Source organism: Rousettus aegyptiacus, unplaced genomic scaffold (assembly GCF_014176215.1).
Source record: "Rousettus aegyptiacus isolate mRouAeg1 unplaced genomic scaffold, mRouAeg1.p scaffold_m13_p_5, whole genome shotgun sequence".
Classification (NCBI taxonomy): domain Eukaryota; kingdom Metazoa; phylum Chordata; class Mammalia; order Chiroptera; family Pteropodidae; genus Rousettus; species Rousettus aegyptiacus.
In genome coordinates, this window is record NW_023416308.1 from 97,677,122 (window position 1) to 97,702,740 (window position 25,619).

Genomic DNA, 25,619 nt, shown 5'->3' on the forward strand with positions numbered 1-25,619 from the left:
TTAATTAATTAACTGACTTATTTTACTTGTATACCAAGGTTTAAAAACATGTAAGCACAATCTATGAAATTCACAATAATTATAATATTCTCTTTCCCTACATATGAAAGTACACTACTTATGAGGCATCCCTGTCCACCCCCGATCCCATTTGGTGGGTGGGAAACTTTATATTCCAATTAGAGGTGTCCCAATTGCTGTCCATTTGGAAAAGCCTTTTTTGTTTGCTTTTTTTAGCTCTCTACTTTTGGATACATATTCAATCAAATAGAAGGTTCAAACTTATCAGAATTATTATTTTCTTTCAAGGGTATACCCTTCCTTTCCCCTTCCTCAATGTGGTTTTAGGTATAAGTGAAAGTTCAGTAAACCTATACCATTGGGATAAGGGATCCATGATCTATATGTGGGTACTTGTCCTTGGTCCTCAGAGGCCCCCTAAGGATGTACCTCTTGTCCTGTTTGGCTACTGGGCAACTTGCTGGCACCTGATCACCACCAGTTGAGAAAACCCTGTTCCCTGGGTTTTAGCCACTGCCCTTCTCAAATCTCTGAAAATTTACTATTAGCACAATTCATGTTCATTTTTCTTTGCAGATTTTTTGGTCTGATGAGGAGCCTACTGGTCTCTCTGTGCCACCCATCTGCAATGGGCTCCATGCTGGCTCAGTGCTGCAAACACTGAGTCCAAGAGACATAATTCATCTGGCCATTGCCTCAGGCTACCCAACCCACAGTCTCTGGCATTTTGACGAACTCCTTTCTCTCTCAACAAAACTCAGCTTTCTAAACTGTTGCTTCACTATAGTCTAAAATTGTAGTGAAGGGCTTCTTTGGGGTCCTGAGCAATAACTTCTTAGTTTCAGATCCCGTATGTCTTTCTAAAGCACTGAGATTCATTGATTCAATCAGTGAGCAGACAGAGAATTATGACTACAGGGGAAATTTTAAAAAACTTAATTGAGATAGGAAAATATGGCAACTAAAAATAATCTGGGTAAAATATTTTTTAAAAATATTTCAGAATCTATCATTGGCCTAGCAATAAAGCAATAAAGCAAGATATATTAGAGATCCAGGGAGGTAAACAGAGTGTTGAAACTGGATTTTATCCTGATAGAATGTTCCAAACTCCAAGGTACTTCTGCTTTTAAGGTCTTTCAGGGAAAGGAGACATGAAGGAAATTTCAGAGCACAGCCAAGGTGGGAAGTCTACATAAGAGCCTTTCCCCTCATAAAATAAGAATCACAACAGGATAAATATCAAACCATAAAAGGTCTAAAAAAGGCAAACTAGAGAGAATATTTCTCTAGGTGGTTGCAAATAAAATAGACCATCTCAAACATTTTCCCTGTATGAAAGAGAAAAATAATCTTCATATCACAGGATGACACCCTCTCTTGAGGAATAAAGACATTAGATAAAGAGAAAGAGAAAACAATAATCCAAAAGAAAAATGCTTATAAGCAGGCAAAAAAAAAAAAAAAAAAGGAAAGTATGAAAGAGAGGTAAAAAAACATGGAGGTCAAAATAAGAAGATTTAGCATACACATAATCAGTTTTCTATTTTGCAAATGGAGTGAGAGGATATAGGAGAGATAATATGTGAAGAGATAATGGGTGATAATTTTCCAGAAATATTGAAAGATATCAGTTCACAGATTCAAGAACCCCAAGCAGGAAAAATAAAAAGAAATCCTCTGTCAGACATATTTGGGTGAAACTAAAGAATACCAATAAAAAGATTTTAAAATCAATCAAGGAGAAAAGACAGATTACCTTCAAAGGAATAACATTTAGAATGATAGCTGACTCCAGTCACAACAATGAAAGCTAGAAAAGTCAGTGATGATATCTTCAGTTTGCTAAGTAAAAATACCTTACACAAATGAGGGCAAAATAAATACATTTTCAGATAAGTAAAAACTGAATTTGCTACCAATAACTAAAAGAAGACTATACGAGGTAAAAGGAAAGTAATCCCAGTTGGAAGGATTGGGGTATAAGAGGGATTTATAAAAAGAAAAAAAACTTAGAAGTAAGTCTAAATAAATATTAACTACGAACAACAATGTTAATATCTTGTGGAAATTTTTTAAAAGATAAAATTAAAATACATGACAATAATAGTATATGCTACAAACTGAATAACTGAAGTTAAAGTATTCTAATGTTCTCAATATTTGAGAGAAGAGTATAATAAATATATTTGTTAACTTTAGATTTTTATTATTTACACATGTGAGCTAAAATGTTCAGAGTAATAACAGTAAGAACCAAAAAAATGAAAATAGAGAACATAATTTTCTAACTAGTAGATGAGAAAAATAGGAGGAAAAACATTAATCTAAAAAATAAAAAAAATGAAGAAAAAAATGAAACAGAAAAAGCAGGACAAATAAAAAGCAAATAATCTAAATATATCTATCATTACAATAAATAAGAAAAAATCAAATTGTTATTTAGAGATAAAGATTGTCAAACCATTTTTTAAAATTAATATGCTGATTACTGGAGGATCCCTAGAACAGAAGACTATACAAATATAGAAAGTAGAAAAATAGAAGATATACTAGACAAATAACCAAAAAAACTGAAATATCGCTCTTAGTATTAGATAATTGAGAACTTTATAGTGCTAGACAGTCTACCTAACGATAAAGATTTCAATTTACCAAGGAAATGTAATATTTCTGAATATGTCTGTGTCTGTGAAGAAAATATCAAAACATATAAAGTAAAATTTGGCAGCCTACAAGAAAAAATAGATAAATTCATCTTTATAATGGAAGACCTATATGCATCTTTCTAAGTAATTGATAGAACAAAGAATTAATTGATATCTTGTACCTAGCAAGTGCAAATCAAAAGCTTCATGGACATTTTATAAACATTGACCACATACTGGGCATTAAAATAAATCTCACAAACCACATCTGATACTAGGAGATACAACCTCATTAAGTTGGCCACTGGGAAGGACTGGCCACATGTAGGTAAGCTTATTCCAGAGAGGATTTTCAACTCTAGAATGTTTCCATTGGCCTGGCTTACTGGTCCCTGAATGCTTTATGGCCCACCTAAAACAAAATAAGAGACAAAAAAAAAATTTAGCAAGGTTTAACATCACTTCAAAATATTGATTGAATGCTTATGAACTGGGCAAAGAATTACAAACTCAAATCTGATAATTTACTGTGTATGAGAGACACAAATAAAAGTAACATTAAAATGAAATAATACATTTTTTAAATCAGAAAAAAATTAAAATGTTATGTGACAGTGGAATTTGAGAGAAAAAGCAAATTAGAGTAACAGTCATTTCTATAATAAAAATGACAGAAATAACGATACCCATATAGAAAAAAAGTTAAGCTAAACTTTTTAGGCATTCGAAGAAAAACCAACACAGACAACAGATTGAAATCCACCAGGTAAATTTTTTAAAGTAGCAAATAAGGTCATAAAATATCTGAATGCTTTAACTAATAAATGTAAATATGACCATTTGTTTATACACATTGCATTCTGCCAAAAGAAAATATGTCTTTCTCAACAATTCTTGGAGCATTTCTAATATTTGCCACATACTAACAAAGTAAACTTCAATACAGTTTTAAAGTTAAAATTGAACAAGACATTCTTTGTGGCAAATGACAGAAGAAAACTAGACATAAATGAAAGTTTAAAATTTACTATTTCAATCTCGAGATAATTTTGAAAACATATTCTCTCTTCCAAAATACTATTATATCAGATAGGGGAGAAAATAACATGATCAATACCTATTCAGAAAGTAACAAAAATACCAATCATGAAAATTTAAAGGATACATCTGGAATTATAGTCAAAGGTAAATTCATAATGTTAAATGCTTGTTTATTAAGAGTGAAATAGAGAAAATGAATTAATAAAGCATTCGACTCAATAATTTATTTTAAATCTATTTATATATAATCTTTCCATGGAAAATGGATGAAAGAAAACAATAAAGCTCTAACTAGAAATAAATAGCTAAAAAAAAAAAGAATTAGTAGAATGGTTCGAAAGAATATTTTGAAGTAAATAAAATAGCAAATCTTTTGCATATAAATCTAGATTAATAAAAATAAAATATAAATCAAACAGGAAAAGTCAGTTAAATATTTAGTATAGAGAAGACTAAAAGGGTACATTATACACGTATATGTTAATAAATGCAAATTTTCTGACAAAATAAATGATTTTTTTTTTTTTTTAAGAAAACCTCATAGATTTGAGAAAAAGAAGAAAACATGCTCTTGCTCATATAACTTCACAGGTCATGGAATAAAATATTCTAAAACAGCGTTCATTCCATGAAGGGGAGATAAGCTTCATAATAAAGTCAGTTACTGGTAATTTAAGAAGTAATACAGCAATTCTACTTAAAATTAAAGATGCAAAATTCCTAAATCAAAATTAGCCAATAAATTTGAACCTTATGGCAAGAGAATAATCACTATAGCTAAGTAATACTGAGCCTAGAAATAAAATGCTGGACACTTATTAATATATTAAATCACTGATTAATAAATGAGAATACAGGAGCAGCCCATCTCTCATAATTTTCCAGCACACGTGACAGTCGTCTGAGCCTGAAAATTTTCTGAGATTGCCCAGCCCTATCAGAACAACCTGTAGTATTCAATCTTATTATGTTCAAGGATCCAGGATTCCCATGAGCTGGCTCAGAATTATCGGGGCCTGGACACCGAGGGGTGGTGGTGGCAGGGGAGACCTGTCTTTCACAACGCAGAACCTGTCATGCTGTTACTGTGGAGCTGTGTGCGCTCGGACCAAAGGCCAACACTTCTGCCTGTTCCTAGATCCTTATCCTCTCTCACCTAGGATTTTGTCCCTGCCCTGAAGTACCAATTTTCCTGCCATTCTGGGTCTTTCTATCTGCATAATGTCTGATGGCTTGTTATCTTTAAAAAACAAAACAAAACAAAACTTTTCTATACCCCACATTCACCTCCAGTTATTGTCTTACTTCTTCGTGTCCTTTTACAGCAAATTCTTAAGACTCATCTGCTCTTTTTCTCCTCCCCCCTTTTTTTAAAAACCAATTCCAATCAGATTTTTATCTCTGAAACTCCAGTGAAACTGCCCCATCAGGTTTAAACATTATTGAAACCAAAGGTCATTTCTTCAAACATAACTGAACTAACAGCAGTGTCTAACAAATGATCATTCTCTCCTTCTTAAAACACTTTCTTACTGGACTTGACTTTGCTTGACTTCCATGACATAACATTCTCCTGTTCTTTTTCCTCATGTTAGTAGCCAAAATTCTATCTCCTCTTGTGTACCAGAGGGTCTGAAATAAATGTTATGAAAATCCAGGGGCTGCCGTGCCAATCAGGTCTGTAGATGTCCCTTGGTCTGATGCATGTAGAAATATTACTGTAAGGTAAAGGACAGCTTGTTGATAAAGAGATTCATTCTTCTGGTTGCAGTGTCTATGGAACTTCAACCCATCAGGATGTCTTTAATAGGAGTTGGTCAAGTTCAACTTACACTGTGAATAAACAATTCACATAGAGCAAAGTCCATTAGACTGCAGAGTTCCAGCACAGCATGAACTTTTATATAAAGGCAACAGATCTCTAAATAGTCTGTTTGATAAATGAAGAGCTGACAGACCCTTAACTGTCATGGCATTAGCAGGCCCTAGCTATAATGACTGTACATGTGCATAACATAAATTAGAACTTCACAGCATCAGTAAGGACTCCTGGAATCTTAATTCCTGGAAGCCAGCACTAGGTGGAGACAGTGATTCATGCAATGCTTGCAGCAGCCTTGTTCCTGGGAACTTATTTCTACTTAGTATTTTCCATTCTTCTCTTTAGTGTGGAAAAGGGTGTTGTTAAACAATTGGTATAAAACAAAATATTTCAGGCTTTTGAAGGACTTACTTGAAAACACATGTATAAACAACACCGTACAAGGTAGTCAAATAAAATTCATAGGCAAGATTATTTATTTAAAATAATGTCTTTATTAGCCCTGCCTTTCCATTAAAGGAAAAATTCTACTTATGATACTTCGTGAGTATCTGCCCCCATGGATAGGAGTATGACCAAAATTAAAATACCCTCCTGGATATAGCTGAACCTAAAAGATCAAGAATTAGGATCATTCTTTAATATTTTGGTTGACAGACATCTCCTCCCTCAGAAACTAAGTCCAGTATTAATCACATCAGTTTCAGTCTGATCAGTGGAGTCGTGGATCCACCAGAATGCTCTATTCAATTAATCTTATAAATAATCGGAAACAAAAACACTTTAGATAATTTTTTGAAGTCTAGTGCCTTTGATGGAAACGGCATTGTGGCAGGCTATAAGTAATTGTGTAAGACCGTACACACCGTGACTGAAAGGTATTATTTTGCACTCTTAGAAACCAATAGTAAAATAAAAACAAACCTAAATGTGTCCCAGTTGAAGAAGAATAGTCTTTTTTCATATTCTATCAGGTCACAATTACTATGGTCAATAATGTAATGAACATAGTAATAAAACATGCTATAATATGTAATTTGGATCTGATACAGTAAACTATAAATACTCTGGCAAATTTCCATTTAAATCAGCAGTGTATAACAAACATGCAGGTAAAAATTATCAGATTCATAATCCACAGCTATCAAAGAAACTTTTTGCTTTACACTACAACCTACTTATTTATTTAACTGGTCACTTAAGACTAGACCACTTAGAATTTAGACCACTTCAAATAGAATTAGACCATTTAAAATTTATCCATAATTAATTTAAAACTGCATGGTTCCTCAGAAACAGTGAAAGCACGTTATTCACACAGAAGAAGAATAACACTTTCCATACATTGATTTTGACAGAAATCAGTTTATAAGGCTACCTTTTAGTATCCTATCTCTGAAAAAGGAAAATAGGAGAAATGGATCAATTGCAAAAAACAACAATAATATAATAACTAGCTACTTCAATGGGATTTAATAATAGTCCAACAAATCCCCATGGATTTAAACTGTTCTGAAGCTTTCTGAAGGTCTAGTCCTCTAGACAGGGAAGAAATCATCCCAAATGAGGAAGCACACACACGCACGCAGCCTTATCTTAAACACTACATAAGGGTTAAAATATTAGATACATAGCTGGAAATCCAGGTCCATCAAATATCACTCTCTAGTCTTTTACCAGTACATGTGTATGAAATATTTGAAGTTACATTTATTTTGCAATTTACACTGACTATTAAATGTAAATTTAATAGTTCACATAAATAATTATGTTTAAGATTTAAACTTAAGTAATTTTACCCTAGCAGGAATGAAGCACTGAAGAATTCAATATTATTAATTTACAAGCCAAAATTCACAAAGATGAAGCAACTTTTGAATATTAAACATTATTCAACTTTATTCCTGGGATATTTCGTACAAACTAAAAAATAGACTTAAAATTTGTTCTTCTGTCATATATGTTCCCAGTTGCCCTATCTCTTTACATTATTCTGATAACTAGCAAATTACTTAAGACAGAGCCTAGATTTTAATGACAACTAAAGGATAAAAGGGAGAACTCTATGATCATGTTTCTATCTCATATAACGAGGAAATTCTGAGAATGAGAAATCATTCCAACAATTACACTGAGAAGAACTTTTATTTCATGATAATTTCCCTGGTTTTATATTATATCCTTCTCAATTGAAGATCATCAATTAAACCTATTAACACAATTCAGTCATTTTTAAAAGATCAATTATGAGACATAGTGGAAACCTATAGTACATTAATGGTAATTACCAACAACATGTCTGTAGTTAGTCCAGAAAAATAAACGGGTATTCAGATGAATATAGAGTCCAACTGACGTCTCTTGCAACTTTGCTTTTTAAAACAAGTGTTTGACCTACTCTATTTTGTTTTGCTTTTCTAGCTGGTTGAGCTTCCTGGTTATTTAGATGCTGGGTACATAGACATAATCTATATTCCGCACTAAAACCCTATCATTGTCTCTCATAGAGAGTTTCATATCTGTGTGAAAGCAAAGCTCTCTTTCCAACTACAGTAAAATCTCCATCAAGTGCAAGATTTGTAAATTTTAAAAAAATCCTTCCTTCAACAATAATTTCTCATGATTGAACTCCTTTTGATCTTTTGAGTTCCTGAATCTGTATATCACCTATCTGGGCCTGATAGGTTAGCTTTGGTATCTCAGAACTTTGGGGGATCCAGTACCTGAAGATTCTGTATCATTTTTTGTGCAAATAAGGCATTTGTGAGTCCCTGCTCTCTCTCTCCAGCACTATGCTAGACATTACAAGGAATCTACAAGAAGTTAGAGAGGGCTTCTGCTCTCAGGAAGATTATAGCATTTTAGGAAGAAGCAAAAGTTATATACCTAGGAAAGTTTCTGAAAATGACACAAGACAACAGTAATAGAAAAAAAGCACTTTCCATAAGTTATAATAGGTAGACCTAATGGGAAGAAAATAATATGAGCTTTTTATTATGAAAATAAACTATCAGAGTAGGGGAGAGGTCCTTGAAAATGTACGAATTTTGTATACATGGAGAATAAAGAGTTTGGAATAGTGAAACGGGAGAGAGATGCCATTTCAAGAGACGGAGGAAGAATACAAATTTTTTATATTATATAATACTCAAAATATATGTTTCTTAAAGATACAGAGTTCTAGCTAAAAGAGAGGGTGATTCACACCTACAACTTTTCATTTCCCAGTCTGTTATGCCTAGCCAGCTCTTTTATTCACAGTAAAGGGCTTCACTATTTAAAGCTCTTGATTGTCTCTATCCATAGCAGGAAGGAACAGTTGTCTCCCAAATCAATTCTCCCTTCCTTCAGTAGTCATAGATTTCTTAAATGGGCACATGGCTACCCAGCTAAAAACAAGATTTCCTTGCATTTAGGTGTAGCTGTATATCAAAGTTCCAGCCAATGTTTTGAGTGGATGTGATGTGGATGGGCTGTGAGTGGACGTGACTCACAGACCTTATCCTTAAAGCGATTGGATATGCGCTCTTCTGGTCCTCTTTCTCCATTCTCCTGGCTAGGAGGTGGCAAGAGCTGGAACAGCCACCTTGGACCCATAGGTGGAAGCTACATGTTAAGAATGGCAGAGCTGACTACCAGCTTCATAGCATCCCCTTATCTATAAACATTCATGCAAACAGGGATGAGCTTCTGCATAGGCCTAAATGTTTTGGGGTGTTTGTCACAGCAGCTTAATCTACATGCTTTCCAGCACAATCTTGGTCATTTCTATGGTCATTTCCATTGCTCCAGTCACTTTTTCCTGTGCTTCCACCATTGATAACTCAATCTCTTTCATAATTCTCATTGCTGCTTTCATCAACTCTTGTCCTGTCTTTTCTTTCCTTTAATGTTCACCCACTGGTTTATCCAGTGGTCACCTTCCTTTGATTTCTTCAATAAGTGCTCTGGAAGGCAGTAAGTGATAACTCTTCAGAAATACTGGCATTAAAAAAAATTGACCCCGATTGCCTGGTCTAAGATGGCTCTGTGTAGGTGTTCAGGGAATCACAGGGTGGATTTCAGTCATCACTACTCAGGATGGGTAGTGAGACTGGTAGGCAGGGGAAGACAGCTTTTTAAAAGTATTTCCTCTTCAGAAGTATTTCCTTAAACAGTTTTAATGTCTACAGATTGTCTGCTATGAGTGATATTTTAGTTCCGCATCAAACAAAGATCTCAGGAAACGGATAAGAGAAAAAGAATAAATGGAGAAAAAGAATTAAGAAAAGGTTCTGAATGAAAAAGATAAGAGCAGTTATCTAGAGGGGAGAGAAAAAAAAAGACAAGGTATAAAAGCACTAGAAAAAGAATATTAATAGGAAGTTCACAAATGTAATAAAATTTCAGCAAGGATCTTTTGCCTAAACTTGATCTTGGAGTGCATCAGCCAATACATCTTCACACTTATGCTGCTTGGTGCCAGGGATCCAAGGCTGGGGATGTGAAGATACTGTTTTTTGATCAGCTGTTGATTGAATCCGTGGATGTGAAATCTGCAGATGTAAAAGACCAACTGTATTTATTGGGAAAAAAAAATCCATATATAAGTAGGTCTGCTAATTCAAACCCATATTGTTTAAGGGTTGACTGTACTTTCTTAGGCTAGAAATTTAGAAATGTAAGTCTAAGTCAAAGAATATTAACATTTAAAATTCTTGATGCATACTGCCATATTGTTTTCTAAAGAGGTGGTGTATAAATAGATAGATAGATGATAGATAGATAGATAGATAGATAGATAGATAGATAGATAGATAGATAGATAGATATGGTGTTGACCAGAACTCTTTTTACAAAAAAGCCATTAGGACAATACCTATGTTTGGGCTATAGTGTTTAAAATTTTAAACACTCATTTGGAAAATGATTAAAATAAAAATAAATTCTCTAACAGTTATTTAAACAAGCACCACTTTAAGATGTAACCAACAACTATTTGTTTCTTTTTCTTTTCCCCTTACAAAGCTGAAGGTCTGTGAAGACAGGGATCCTGACAATCTTGTGTGTGGGTGCAGCCCCAGAGTCCAGCACAGTGTCTGAAACATAAAAGACATGGGAGACACTGGATAATATTTCCCGTATAAATAGGAGAGCAAAGCTTAGTGGGGACAGTCATCTAGTTCGGAGTTCAGAGACTCCACAGTTAGAGCTCCCACCTCTATATTTGCAGGTAATTCATTCCTTACAACCTTTTAAAATACCAGCATAGTCATCAAGAGCCTATATATACTACATATAGATAAATAACCCTGTGTTAGGTATTGTGGGATTTAAAAAAGAGTATAAAAATGTAATGTTTGACCTTCCTATTTGGATGAAAAGACAGGATATACATAGGACAGGATATACACAGTGAAATATGACACAACACAGGAGTGCTGTCCTCTATGGTACCCATCAGCCACATGCTCTTTTTAAATGTAAATTTGAATGAGCTAAAACAAAATAAAAGGAAAAAACATATTCCTTAGTCACACTAGACACGTCTGAAGTGCTCAACAGCACAGCACTGCAACACAGCACAAGAGAAAGGAATAAGATGAGAGGAGCAGATAATTTGTCAGAAGTTGAGAGTACCGGGAGATCAATGGGGGACAAACAATTTGAACTGACTCCACAGGATATAATAGTTCATGAGCTGAAGAAAAGCAAAAGAATTTTGCTGGGAATTTAAAGAATGATTTAAGAAGCAAGTGGATTAGGAATATCTCTGTCATATAAATAACCTCAGTTGCCTAAATGGGTCTATATTTGACTACTTTATGACTCAAATTTAATCACTCATAAAAGGCCTTCACTAAAGACTCCTCGCTCTCACAATTTATTATGTTTTCTAAGTGGCAAATGTTTAAATGTTAGCTCTCCACGTGGAAGTGTGTTAAAGGATCTCTGTGGGCGAATCCTATCTATAAACTCAACTGATCCCTCCTTTTCCTCCTACTCCCTCTCATCTCCCCTTTCCTTCCAACCCATCACTATGGCTGCTGTAAGATCACAGCGTGGCCTCGGTGTTCTGGGTCTGAGCTTGTGGGCTCCCTGCAAGTCACTGTGGACAAGCACCTGACTCTTAAACACTTTCCAAATTAGGCCATCGTAGCAGTACTGAAATCCAGTAGGTATTTATTAGTAGGGCTAGCTGCCTCACCCAGATATACTCAAATAACTGGTGGGAAATTATATACATTTTACACTTTTAAACTCCCCTTTAAGGCATGGTGAAATACTAAGAGCACATGCTGAGGGAGGGTCCAAAACATCTCACTAACTGCTTTTTGGTGTTTTCTTTCTCATTACTGTAACCAAGGGAGGATAGGGAACACCTCTTTTACCAACCTTCAGGTCTAGATGGTTCCTCTCTTGAATATGAAAGAAATTTATGGGTTACTTAATTTATTATTTCTTAATAAGGAAAGTGAGGCTCCAAAAGACTTATGCTGCTGGTTATAGGAAGAGCTTATAGTAAATTTAGACTCCTACAGCTCACTGAACCACACAACCCACATGGAAAAACATCTCTTCAGACATAAAGAGCCTTGAATGCCCAAGTAACCTAGTTTGTGCAGTAATTTTAACAATTCAGTTCAAGTATGACTGTCATAACAGAGGTGCCCAACAAATGTGTGCTGAATAAACTGTTAAAGTCAGGATGTAAGATGGTCCTCTGTTTTTGTCACAGAAAAAGTGAGTTTTCTCTGATAGTTAAGAAGCAACAGTAACTTCCTATGGACTGAGTCTCTCAAAATGGTCCTTTATACTTTTCTTCTAATGAAGTACATTATACAAAGGAAACTCTTAATAAACACACATGTGAACAATTCTACATTTGTCACAGTGTGATACTGTGAATAGCATAAAATTCAGTGTATAAGAAATAGGTCTCTTTCACTAGACTGTGAGTTTCATGGGGATTTTGTCTTGTGTTTCAGTGTATCTGCAGTGCCTAGAACAGCAGCTGCCACAGAGCCTGAACTAAATAAACACCTGTAAAAGACAGTACCAATCACAGACCTGGGCAACCAGGGGCCCTGCTCTGGGCCTCACTTTTGCCCTCTACATGCTTCACTCAGTGTGCAAGGAGTCTATGGAGCCAAGGAGAGTAGTCTACCTGGAGTCCATGTGCCTTCTTCCCACTCAGTTCTCTCAGACCTCGGATTCCCTGGCCAAACAGCCCCAAACCTGCTTCCAGAGTCTGGAACAGCCTCCTCCCCAACTCCATCCTAATTGCAAATCATGCTACTGGTGTGCAGCTTCCAGTACTGAAAGATGACCAAGAGACAGCTCTGTCTGGGGTAGGACAGAGATTGGACACGGGGGCTTTTGTGGCCACCTGTACATTTTGGATGGCCATTATGGTGTTAGATACACCTGGGACTGTGAAGAGGAGGTAGGCGGGCCATCAGCATTAGTGCTTTGATCCTAACCCTGTAAATTTTAAAGGAGGTGTGGTTGAATACATGAATGGGTGGATAGATGCATGGATAGATAGATAAATGAAAACAATGCCCTCACATGAATCGATGAATATATGTGGGAAAGAGAAATGAATGCGGACACATGGGCTTTCCCAAAGATTCTGATAACAGCCAATTCTGTCATGTCGGACAAGGACCTCTTTTAGTGCCTTTAATGATTCATCTCAATAACAACAACATTGTCCAGAAAAATGATGACTGTTTAAGAGATATCTTAAAGTTGCCAAAAATGAAGTTCTTTAACTTTTAGCCTAAAGTGACATAAAATGTAAAATTTTAAGATAAAGTTCCCAATTAAATGAAATATTAAAATGTGTCACTCAACATATGTTCAAGCTTCAATTATAAAAAGTCAAAATTGACAAAAATAAAACACTTTGTCTTGTCGGGACTCTACCTGGCAGAGAAATGGCACCCAGAAGTGCCCACCAGGAATTTGTCAACAAAGCAGAGTGGATGAGAGCAAGCAATCTGATGCTGGACCCATGGGATTAAATCTTGGCTTCACTTCACTTTTAAGATAATGAGATACCTACTTTGAAGGACTGTTATAAAGATTAAACACATCACTATTTGTAAAGGAACAGAACAAGGTCCAGCTCTTGGCTGGCACTCGGAAGGCCGACTTTCAGAGTTAAATGTTATGCTATTGTTAAATGACATAAATGGTGTGTAACCCACAGTGTTAGCTATTCTTACGATATGCCAAATTGAATTTAATTTCAAAAACAGGCACGGTCTCTAAGTGTTGTTCAATTTAAATTCTAAATGCTATTCTCTAAGCTAACCATGAAGCAACTCTGGTAATAACAGTAGATTTCAACCATCTCAAAATATTTTTAGTGTGTTGCCACGATCGATTTGGGTTGATATAACATTCATTCAATGGGAGTTTTGTAAGTCAGCAGATGGAAAAGCTGTGTTTTAACTTTGTCTTCCCCGGCTAGTGAAGATGTGTTCAACACTTCAATCATTTAAAATCCATGCAAAAGTTATAGAATAATAAGAAAGAACCTAATCTCCATCTGTGTCGGAAAGCTGCATGCGAACCGCACTCCGAGAACACCAAAGCAGCTGGAACATCAGAGCCAACGAGAGCGACCCAGAAACAAAGCTAGACGGGGTGTAGAAACAACAAGAACACCAGTAATGGCTTTCACCCGCCTTTTAGAGCGAAAAACATCGCTCATACCTGTTTTATGAACATTTTAGGATTGTATTATTTTCCTTAAAATAGCTCAACTGAAATTCTGAATCTAAAATATTCATAAAAATTACATGTGTGTAAGTAAACTCATGCATGTTAATGTTGCAGTTATGTTAAAGGCGATCCAAAGAATTTTCCTTTTTTTTGGACCTCACTAATAATGTTTATTTTCCCTGTTATTAGTATTGCTGTTGTTTCTCTCAAGGCATTTTTCGTTAGGAAGGCACTTTACGACTTCCTCAAAAGTGAGTTAAAGTTACATGACACTGAAGAAAAACCTTCAGATTTTAACATTACAACTTTAATGGGATCTGTGACTATATTCTCAGAAGTGTTAGCAGTACAATGGAATTAAGTTAATTCACAATATCCACCAAACTTCATAACACTGCCTCTTTTCACACAAATCAGACTGATTTGAAAGATAAGCATTTGTTAGGAAATTAATAGCAACATTCTTTTGTTTCATTTTATGCAGCTTTAAGACTGAAGGAGCCTTAGGAATTAATTGCAGGCTTCTAATAAACACAACGATGTAATGACGTATTTCACATTACTGGTTTATGTTTGATTCCAAATAAATTGCAGATTTTTTTCTGCTGTGATACTAAAACAATTACCATTTTGCAAAAAGGATAATTAATCTGCAATTTTTTCACATTAGATCATATATCTCTAAAGAGTGCCCACGGATTTGATAGTCTTCAGCTGCTGTGTATTTATTTTTCATTTTTTCTACTGATGTACCGCCCCGTCAGTGCTGACATTTAAATGAGTGAGTATTCAACACAAATGTGATCATTTGTACAGCATCCAATGCGGCCCCATACTGAGATGATTGCTTCTGGGAGCCATCCACGGGTTCTCAAATAGGGGGAAAAAGCCAGGCAAAATTTTATCAATTTACATTTTTCTGTGATTAATTTTTATGCAAATAAGGGCCCGACCGTGCTCCCATCTCACCTGAATCATTCGGATCATCAAAGACAAATTGAGCATCACTTATTTAAAAAATAGGCTTTAAACTACTCTACAGCTGTGTCGGAAAATGCTAAGAGCAGGGCATGAACTTCTCTAATATAACAGGAATAGATAAGAAAATGCCTTTTATGTGCATTTTATACACAATGTCATAAACATGGAACTTAACAAAATTTTAAAAATTGCCTTTCCTTTAAATATACTCTTTTTAAATATTCAGCAATGGAAATGACAGTGGATGAAGCAACATTTCCCCAATTTCCGAATGCATAATCAGAAGAGTTTCCCATTAAGCAAAATATACTGAGTGTTATATGTTTTTGCCAACTTTCTATTGCTTCTGGATGAAAGTGTCTAAATAAAGTAAATATACAGGGAAAACAAAATGTTCCAGAATTAAATGACTAATCTTAGTTTGTGGTTAGCTGGTTTGTATTGCCAGTGTTATGTTGCATAAAACTGAATAGCACTTTTGAGTTAATATGATCTATTTCTAAATTCACCAAACTTTCACTAAAATAATAAATTATTTAGTTTGCATCTTGGGGTTCATTAGAAATTATAATAATCATATTGGATTTTTTTAAAATAATAACATTCTTTAGATTTGTGAACTACAAATAAAGATGTTTTCTATGATATCTGGAATCAAGCTAACAGTACAATTTATATAAATAGTCATAGTTTTCAAATGCTACCTCAGCAGTAACTAAGTTCAATTTGCTGTTTTTTTTTAGGAAAAGCTGTATTTTCTCACATAGTATCTTTTTAAAGTATGCTTAGAGTTTTATATACCTGACTCAGTTATCAAAATCTTCCCAGATGTCTCTCTCATGAAAATAATCGACAGAGCAGAAATAAATTGTTGACAATTCTCTGAGAATGGAAACAGACCACAGGGGGTAAAAATCTGGTTATCTGAATGGGGCGATATAATCGAAGGTTCAGCTAAGCTAAGGGAATTTCAACATAAACAATGCTCTTATTTCCAAGAACGGATTCACCTTTATATACAATAGTGGAGGAATGCCAATCCTTTCCTTACTGCTGTGAGAAAAGTGCTGGACAGGAACAAGATTAGAATCTTAAAAGCTGTCCTGGGGAGCTAAATTACTGTGCAGCATACAGGTGAGGAGGTAAAAAGAGCAAAAATAAATGGAGTTTATTCCATGGTTTTTAGAGTTTATTTCGCGAAAACAGAAATAAAGATATCTAAATCCGTAGTTACAGTCACTCCATGTGAGACGACTCTGTCTGTGTGTGTGTGGGTGCGTGTGTGCGTGTGTGCGTATGGAACTGTGTCATGGGCCTCCTCTCTCCCTTACCAACAAAAATATGCCATTCGACGCTATATTCCACAAAAAAAAAAAAAAGGATCCCTATTTATATTCTCATTATCTGACTCCAAAAATAACCCGGGAAAAACAGGTGTTTATCTAACAAAAATTCACTAAATTTAGCCTGATGAGCAATTGATGAGAAATAGGAGAAAAAGCAGATTCCTATAACTCGTTGCACATACATATCTGTCTAGTCTAATCTTTGGGTGAGTTGGTTTAAACCGGCCAACGCAGAATGTCATTTGCTGTGATTCAATCAGAAGTAGAAGCAATTCACATAGTTCATAACCTAGACATTTCATATTCTCAAACAAAGGTGGGCATAAAGCAACACAATCCCCAGGGATTTATAAAGTCTACCCCTGACTTTAAACAGCAGCTGTTTGGTTGAAAGCAGGTCAGCTGGCAACCACACAGCTGTTTTTTTAAAGTCCAGGATAGTTGCCAGTGTAATGTGAAAACTAGCTTGTCTCTCACAGAAGTAAATTGGCACCTCCCAAATGAGAGAGGGAAGTGTTTCTACATGTGTCAACTGAGTACTTTTGGGGACAATGGGACTGGTGATGGAGAAAATCTTTAGAAATGACAAGTCACAAACTTAAGGAAGAAATAAAGTTCATCCTAAAGGGGGCAGTAATCCAGGGCGCCTGGTGAGTATCACGTGTCTCACAGCCCACACACTTAATCTTGGCCATAATCTTCTTCATAGAAACCAGATGACCCCTCCTTCCATCTGAAAAATTATTCTTTGGTAATCATCCCAAGGAAGGGGACACTGACTCCCTAATTTATATGAAAAGCCCAATTTTTGGATTCCACTTCCTAAACCTCAAAACTTCAGCACAGGAAACAAAATCACATCACATCTTGGTAATAATTGTGAATTTTACAGATGTTAGGGCATGGGAACTCTGGAAAGAGAGTCCAAAATCAGAAGTGAAAATTTCAGCATAATATGACTATCACATGTAAACACTTCCAATAGAAGCATTCATTCATTTCAGTTTCTAAAATTTAAAATTAAAATACCCATAAATCCCCCAGAATGATTATCTATCTTTTTTATTATAAAAATAACATATGCATATTAAAACATTAGAGTATGTAGTTTTCTTTTTTCCCATTTAGAGCATGCCTGTTTATGCCAGTTTTTTAAATTGAAATATAATTTACAGAGAGTAATGTGCAAATTTTAAATGTTTAGTCCAGTGACTTTTTACACGTGTGAATACCTGTATAGAAGCACAACTCCCCAAAAGAGATAGAATATTTCCATCACCTCACTTTGCTCTCATTAAAATTATTCAAAATATTAATAAGGTGATATAGAGAAGGTAAAACCCAGATAAATTAAGAAATTTTCCATAAGTCAGATAAGTGACAAGGATAAGTTTCAAACTCATGATCACCTGACTCCAAAGACCAAATCTTTTGCACTAAGCCCTAGTGCCTCTATCAAATGAAAGGACAATGAGAATCTGAAAATCAACATTTATGGAAATAAATTCCAAAACTAAATTATTTATTTATTTAAAATGAATAAGAAGACCATTTTATGAAATTGTTTACTAAAATTGACATTCCGATATACTCAGGATTCAGAGGGATGCCATATTTTTCTTTGGGGAGAGAAATTAGTATTAGGCTCAGCTGCATAATGGCAGTAAACTGAAATACAGCAGATTAAACACATGAAAATTTATTTTTACTTTATGAATAAATCCAAAATTGGAAGTCCAAGGCTGGCATGACAGTTGTTTAATCATAGAAATCCAGACTTTATCCTCTTTTTTTTTTCTCTACTATTCATCTTTTCCTTCCTCTTGGTTGCCTCATGATCACAAAATGTTTGCTGCATCTCCAGCCATCATGTCTATTTTTCAAGCAATGAGAAGAAACAAAGATAGAGGGTACCTACCTAATTCCTTAGTTAGTTCCTTTTAAACAGCTTTCCCAAGGATTTCACCTAATGACTTCCACTTTTTTTTTTTTTTAATCAGAGGCTATTTATATATGCAGCAGAGGCTAGGGTATTTAGTGTTTAGACTCATTTCTACCCTTGATAATTAAAGAAGAGGGGAAGAATGAAAGTTTAGCAGACAATTAGTAGTTTCCTTTCTATGAGAGTTACACACACACACACACACACATACACACACACTCACACACACACACACAAAGAGCAGGCAGCAAAAGGAATGTCCAGTAAGGTAGCAGAGGAACCAAAAAGAGAAAGTTTTTCATAAGTATGAAATAGTTAAATGTGTCAAATGCTTTAAAAGATCATGTAAGAATCAAGAAATGACTATTAGAAGACATATACTATGTCATGCAGAAAAAGCAGTTATTTTTCAACATTTAGCTTAATGTGAATGAAATCCTCTTATAGAATTGAAATCAGTCATATTCCTGAAGAAACGAGACAATCCAAATTAACACAAAGTACTCTCTATTCCCAAATGTAGATCTGAGAGCCCTATCGCTATCCTTAGGAATTTCAAAAAATAAAAATGAACCTGAGAATCCAATGTCCTCTTTATCCTCACTCTCTAATAAACAGAAATGCACCAATATCACATCGAAATTATCAAAATAAATACATTTAAAGTTCATTTAAGTGAACTGCTCTCTTCTGTGCTATCCACATCAGAAAGAGACATGTTTGTGCTTTCTAGGTCTAAGACAGCACTACCAAGAAGAATATATTATTTCTGAGTTAATCTATTAAAGAATATATTCATAATGTCTTGGCTAAAACAACCTATTTAAAGAACACATATTACACATGCAAGATATTTCTCATACCCTTATCTCGGAAGCCATTTTTTTTTAAAAAAATGGGTATCATGAGATGTCAATAATAAAATCAATTCATGATTTTCCTTATAAAATGATGGGCTAGAAACCTCTCAGGCTATCAAAATTTGACATGAACGGGGGGAAGAGAAGATCAGAGGAAGACTCGTTTGTGTCTGTGTTTGGAGAGCAGGGGAGTGACCAGTTGTGTGTGTGCATCTGTGTGTATGTCTGAAGCCAAAATACTTGAAATGCAAATTTGAAGAGTGATGTATCTCTACTCCAATCAATTCCAAAATCTGGCAAGAAACTGCTGACATGACGCAGATATTTTTTCAAGAGATGTTCTAAAAACATAAGGTTCCATTACTGTTTCTTCAAAATTTAAGTGACAAAAGACAGCCCCGAGCTGGAGCATCAACTATAGCAGAACCTACATATGCAGTGGAATATGGGTATTACACTTATTACAATTATTACAATTATTCTTATTCCTATAAGATCTCATTTAAATACACATTCTCCAAAGAGTATAACCTATGGTCATCACCATGCAGATTGAAGGGGGCACAGCACTTTTTGGCATCTTGAGGTATTTGTAATATTGAGATGCTCTGGAAGATGCTCCCAGGAGCAGTGAGATCATGTTGTCATTAAAGCACCTGTGGTACAGGTAAGATCTTTCTTTACGGGGTATATGCCCTCAACGAGGAAGCTACAGCTAAAGAATCTGAGAGACAAGAAGACTGTCCATAAATATATGTGAAACACTATGGTAATGTTCAGGAACAACCAAGGAAGAGGAGCGTAGAAGGGCTAAAGATGCTCCCAGTTAGCAGGTGGGGCTACTGGCCAGTAACTGTGGCCATTTGTGCTATGATATTATTTGTATCTCAGGCTAACAAGGTCTGAGAACATTGGGGTTCTGCTAATAATAAAACGCATGTTTTTATAATACAATTCTGTGTTTATTTGCTTCTTATTAAGTGTATTAAGCTATTTACATAGTGGAATTGTATTTAAAGAGTTATTTAGTAAAGACATGCCACAAATAGACAGTTTCACTAACGCTAATCACGAAGTGCAGTGAAGCAAGCTTATGTTAGAGCAAGTACATTGGTGAGAACTTCCCATTCTTGTGACATTTTCCAGGCCAGTAGACTTGAAATTATGCCATTCCAAAATAATTCTGGGGTGGGAAGCTTCTTAGGATAATACAGCCACATTTAAGTGAGAGTTACGAAGAGAAGCTGATGTGAGAAAGCTGTAATATTGCCGGCATAAAAATAGGTGCTGCCAGGGAGTGAGGCAGTTGACAAACGAGCTTGCTGAGGGAGAGCTAAGGGACATTCCTGGTACGTGTGAGGAGGCCTGCTTGAAGCAGCAGGATGCTTGGCTATAACGAGAGCCCCGGACCTCCAGGGCAGACAGGAGGCAGTGCCAGGAGATGGCTGCCTTGAGGAGAGGGGAGCGCGACACCTGGGAGTGAAAACGGCTGCAGCAGAGGACCGACACAGAGACCAGGGTCCTGAGGCACGGTCACCGGGCTGCGGCGGGCACTCTCAACAGGCAAAATGTCAAGATTCTATATGTCTGATTCTAAAGATGAATAGTATCAGTGGTGAAAATCGGTAAGGCTCATAAATAATGTGAAAGAAAATTGAGTGGCAGCGGGTGCAGGATGGCCTGGACTAGAAAGCTTTAGATGCTAAACTGAAGCCCAGCATGGCCATGCCATCAGCTCCGCTGTCACTCTAAAGCCAAAAAAAACCCATGTTCAAACCGAAACACCTGATGGATTCCTCTTTCTCTCTCATTTCCCTTGTCTTCTCCGGCTTGAAATACACACACACACACACACACACACACACACACACACACACACACACAGCCTGGAAGTATCTGGTATACATGACACCAAAAGAGATTTATTTAGAAAACATTTTACCAATAAACATACAAGTAAATTTTCCTCTAAATAAGATGATAAATTATATTATCTCAGATATACATAGCAAGTACATAAGAAGAAAAGAAAAACAAGTTTTTATATTCTTTGGGGGCAAAAACTAAACTTACTGAACATGGAAAATAAGGATAAAACAAGAGGTAAAACCATTTACTTTATTTGCATATTTATTATTCATTCAACAATCATTACTTGGCACCCGTTATGTGCTGTATACACTACTGGATATTGTTGGGAAAACAAAGATGAAAGGGATCTACTCCTTGCTTCAAGTTTTCTAAGAAAGAAATGTTATACAAATAATGCTTTAATGTTCTCTCTTAAGGTATCATAAGAAAGACATAAATAAAATTATACATAAATTCTCATTTAAATATAAGTTAACTATAAAATGTGGAACATCAAGTCATTTAAAAAAAATGCCCTAATTTTCTTCTAATAAAAATGTATCCATATGTTAAGCTTGAATACTGAATACTATTTTGAGGAGAACAAGGCCCGGAAATGGTGCCAGTTTGGCTGAAGATTACCCATTGCAGTGAGCAAATAATGACTGAAGATAAACCAAGATAGGCTACTCAACAGAGTAATTTCCCTTCAGCTGAGTGGAAATTCAGACTTCCAAAGAATCCTTTAAACCGAGACTCAGTGAGGCAGCCCAGACAAAGATGATTTCAACCATACTTCTCAGATCCAGGCTGTTCAAGACATGCTCCAAAGCAGGCTGCAGCATGCTCTGAGAAAGAAACTGCCCCCTAAATGTTATCCAGTTATAAATGATGCCCCACAGCCTGGCTCTTGCTCCCATCACCATGGTGACTTGCTGAGTCACACCTTAAACAAGAATACGTAAAATGCATGGAAAGGCCATGATGGTATTGAAGACATGATGAGACTGGAGGAAGACTGAAATTTTAATTACGAAGAAGAATGAAAAACCAAAAAGTCCAAAAGCTAGACATCTTGTTCTAAGTATTTTGTAAGACAGTGTAATGTTTTAGAGAAAGTTACCAGCTCCTGACTGTCAATATTAGTCTTGATATAAAGAAACTAAAATAAAATGAGAAAAATTGTTTTTATGTATTATATTCTAAGAAGAAGATAGGCACAGAATTTCATCCCAGGGTATAAAGTACAACTCATGGTGGACTCAATCCAGTTTGAATATTTGGTAACTGAATCTAAATAAAGTAAGTTAATTTTGATTTTCAGTCACAAGGTTTAACTTTCCTGAATACTAACTAAACTTTAGTTAATTAAAACTTAAAATAAAATTTTATGCAAAAAAATTATATAAAACTACTTTCCCAAAATATACTGAATTCTAAAACATATTAGAAGAAACAATACCATAAATGCTACACATTCTTTTCCAGAAAACACAAACCAGACCATTTTATGAGGTCAGTATTAACCCATACCAAACCTAGACAAAGATCTATCCAAAATAGAAAACTATAGACCAATATTTTCCTTAAATATAGATGCAGAAAATCATCAACAAAATATTACCAAATCATATCCAGCAATATTAAAAAAGAATGAACAGCATATAAGTAAGCAAGATTCACCACAAGAATTCAAGACTGGTTCACCATTGGAAAATCGATCGATGTAATTTGCCACATTAAATGACTAAATAAGAAAAACCATATGATCATCTCAATTGATACAGAAAAATCATTCAACAAAATTCTAAATGCCTTCAAAATAAAAATTCATATCAAACTAGTAATAGAATAAAATTTATTTACACTAATAAGTGCATCTAGGCAAAACAAACAACCAAACAACTACAGTTAACATTATACTCAATGGTAAGAGATTGAATAATTTCCACCTAAAATTAAGAATAAGGCTAAGACGTCATCTCTTACTATTCCTATTCAACATAATACTGGAAATCCCATGCAGTCCACTAAGAGAGGGAAAAAGAAGAAACAAAAGGCATATGGATTGGAAAGAAAAAAATAAAACAGTTCCAATTAACAGATAATATGATGGTATATGTTAAAAACAAACAAGCAGAGCAAAGACTCTACAACAAAGTTCCAAGAACTAATAAGAATTTAACAAAGTTATAGGATAAAGATCAATATATGAAAGTCAATTACATTCTTACATACCAACAATGAACAATTGGGATTTGAAACTAAAATAAAAAACAGCATACCTGCAATTACATGAAATAGTAATATAAAATACTTAAGTAAAAATCTTTCAACAAATGTGTGCAAGATCTGTATGCTGAGAGTTCTAAAACACACATAAAAGAAATAAAATATATAAGTAAATAGATGAAGAGATACATCACATTAATGAACTGGAAAACAATAATGTTAAGATGTTAAATGTCAATTTTTTCCAATTTGATCTACAGAATCAAGGTATCCCAATAAAAAATCCCAGCATATCTTTGGGTTTTTTTTCTTTTTGTAGGTTTTGACATGCTGATTCTAAAATTCTGTGGAAGTGCAAAGGAACTAGAATAGCCAAAACAATTCTGAAAAATAACAATATTGGAGGATGTACACTACACAATTTTAAAGTCCTTCTATAGAGCTACATAATAAATATTGTATGGTATTAGTGAAAGGGTAGGAATCAATGGAACAGAACAAGGAGACCAGAAATGGACACATACAAACATAATTCACTGATTTTTGACGAAGGTAGAAAGACAATTCAATGGAGGAAGGATAATCTTTTCAACAAATGATTCTGGAATAATTGAACATCTATATGAAACAAAACGAAACAAAAAGAACCTTGATAAATACCTCATAACATGTTCAAGAATTATTTCAAAAGAAATCATAGATCGAAAGTAAAACTTAAAAATCTTAAAACATCTAGAAGAAAAAAAGGAATTGGCCATGATATATCACCAAAGGCACAACCCATAAAAAAACTGTAAATTAGAAGTTATCAAATTTAAAAACTTTTGCTCTGTGAAAATACTTAATGAGAAGAGAAGAAATAGACCAGTATAAAATATTTGTAAATTATATATCTAATAAAGTACTTGCACACAGACTATATTAAAAAAGAAAAAATCTTAAAATTCAACAATGAGGAAAGAAACAACTCAGTTTTAAAATGACACATGATTCAAATAAATTCTTCACCAAAAGTAGGCATGTAGATGGCAGAGAAACACATCATTAGTCATTAGGAAAATGCAAATTAAAACTCCAATGGGTATCACTATACACCTATTAGAATGACTTAAAAAAAATACACTGCAATACCAAGTGTTGAGCTTGCAGAGCAATAGGAACATTCACTCATTTTTTTATGGGAATGCAAAACAGTACAGCCACTTTGGAGAACAGTTTGGCTGATATTTATAAATAAGTACTTACCATATGACCCCACAACCACACCATTAGGTATTTTCTTAAGTGAATAAAAAATTTATGTTTATACAAAAACATGTATAGAAATGTTTAGAGCAGCTTTATTCATAATCACCAAAAACTACAAACAACCAAGATGGCTTTCGACAGGTGAATACAGAAACTCTGCTATATCTGTACAATGGAATGTTACTTAGCAATATAAAGGAATGAACTGTTGATGCACCCAGCAACATGGATAAATCTTTAATGCATTTTGCTAAGTAAAAAAAGCCAGACCTAAAAGGCTATATATTCTATGATTCCATTTATATGATGTTACAGAAAAGGCAAAGCTGGTAGACACAGAAAAGTGATCAGTAGTTGCCCAGAATGAGATTGACAGTGGGAGGTGATTACAAAGAATTCCAATTAATAAATGTAGAAAAAATAAGGGAAATAGTCACCATTAGAGCATCATAGCAATAACTGCAGCAGGCAAGGTCCACTGATAAATACTAAATTAGTGAGAAAAACTTAAAAGAAACTTGGTACTTGCACAGCCTCAAGGTATCTCCCCTCGAACATTTGTGAATTATTCTGGTATCTTAACTATGTCTATAATTTTTTAAATACTCCTCCCTCCAAGAGGTAGAGCTCAATTCCCCACCCCTTGATCTATTTACTTCCAATGTATGGGAAGGGAAAATAATAACTTCACAACGGAGAAATCTGGGTGACATCATTTTTAACAAAATTATAAAGGTTAACATCACTAGTAATATGTAATATTGATATGCACGCACTGAAATAAAGCAATGAAAAGGGAGAATCTGTGATATTTTTTCCCCAAAATACATAACTTCAGTCCAGTCATAAGAAACCTCAAACAGATCCTGAGGAATCTTCTACAAAATACCTGACCACCATTTACAAGTGTCA

The 25,619-nt window shown here is 34.8% G+C and overlaps 1 protein-coding gene across 14 annotated transcripts in view; it reads right to left on the reverse strand.

Moving 5' to 3' along the window:
• DCDC1 (doublecortin domain containing 1) overlaps nt 1–25,619 on the reverse strand; it is a 358,252-nt gene that overhangs the window by 69,364 nt on the left and 263,269 nt on the right. For 11 of the 14 annotated variants that reach the window (XR_004950812.1, XM_036220546.1, XM_036220547.1 and 8 more), the window contains one exon: nt 2,958–3,081. The exons of 1 other annotated variant lie outside the window; for it this stretch is intronic. Coding sequence is in view for 12 of the 13 variants with exons in the window: in XM_036220546.1 (XP_036076439.1) it covers nt 2,958–3,081 (124 nt within the window). In the remaining variant the exon portion in view is untranslated. Of the gene's footprint in view, nt 1–2,957; nt 3,082–8,759; nt 10,068–10,470; nt 10,611–25,619 lie in introns of those variants that run through there. 2 more of the 14 variants (XM_036220552.1, XM_036220553.1) reach the window with 2 other exon arrangements.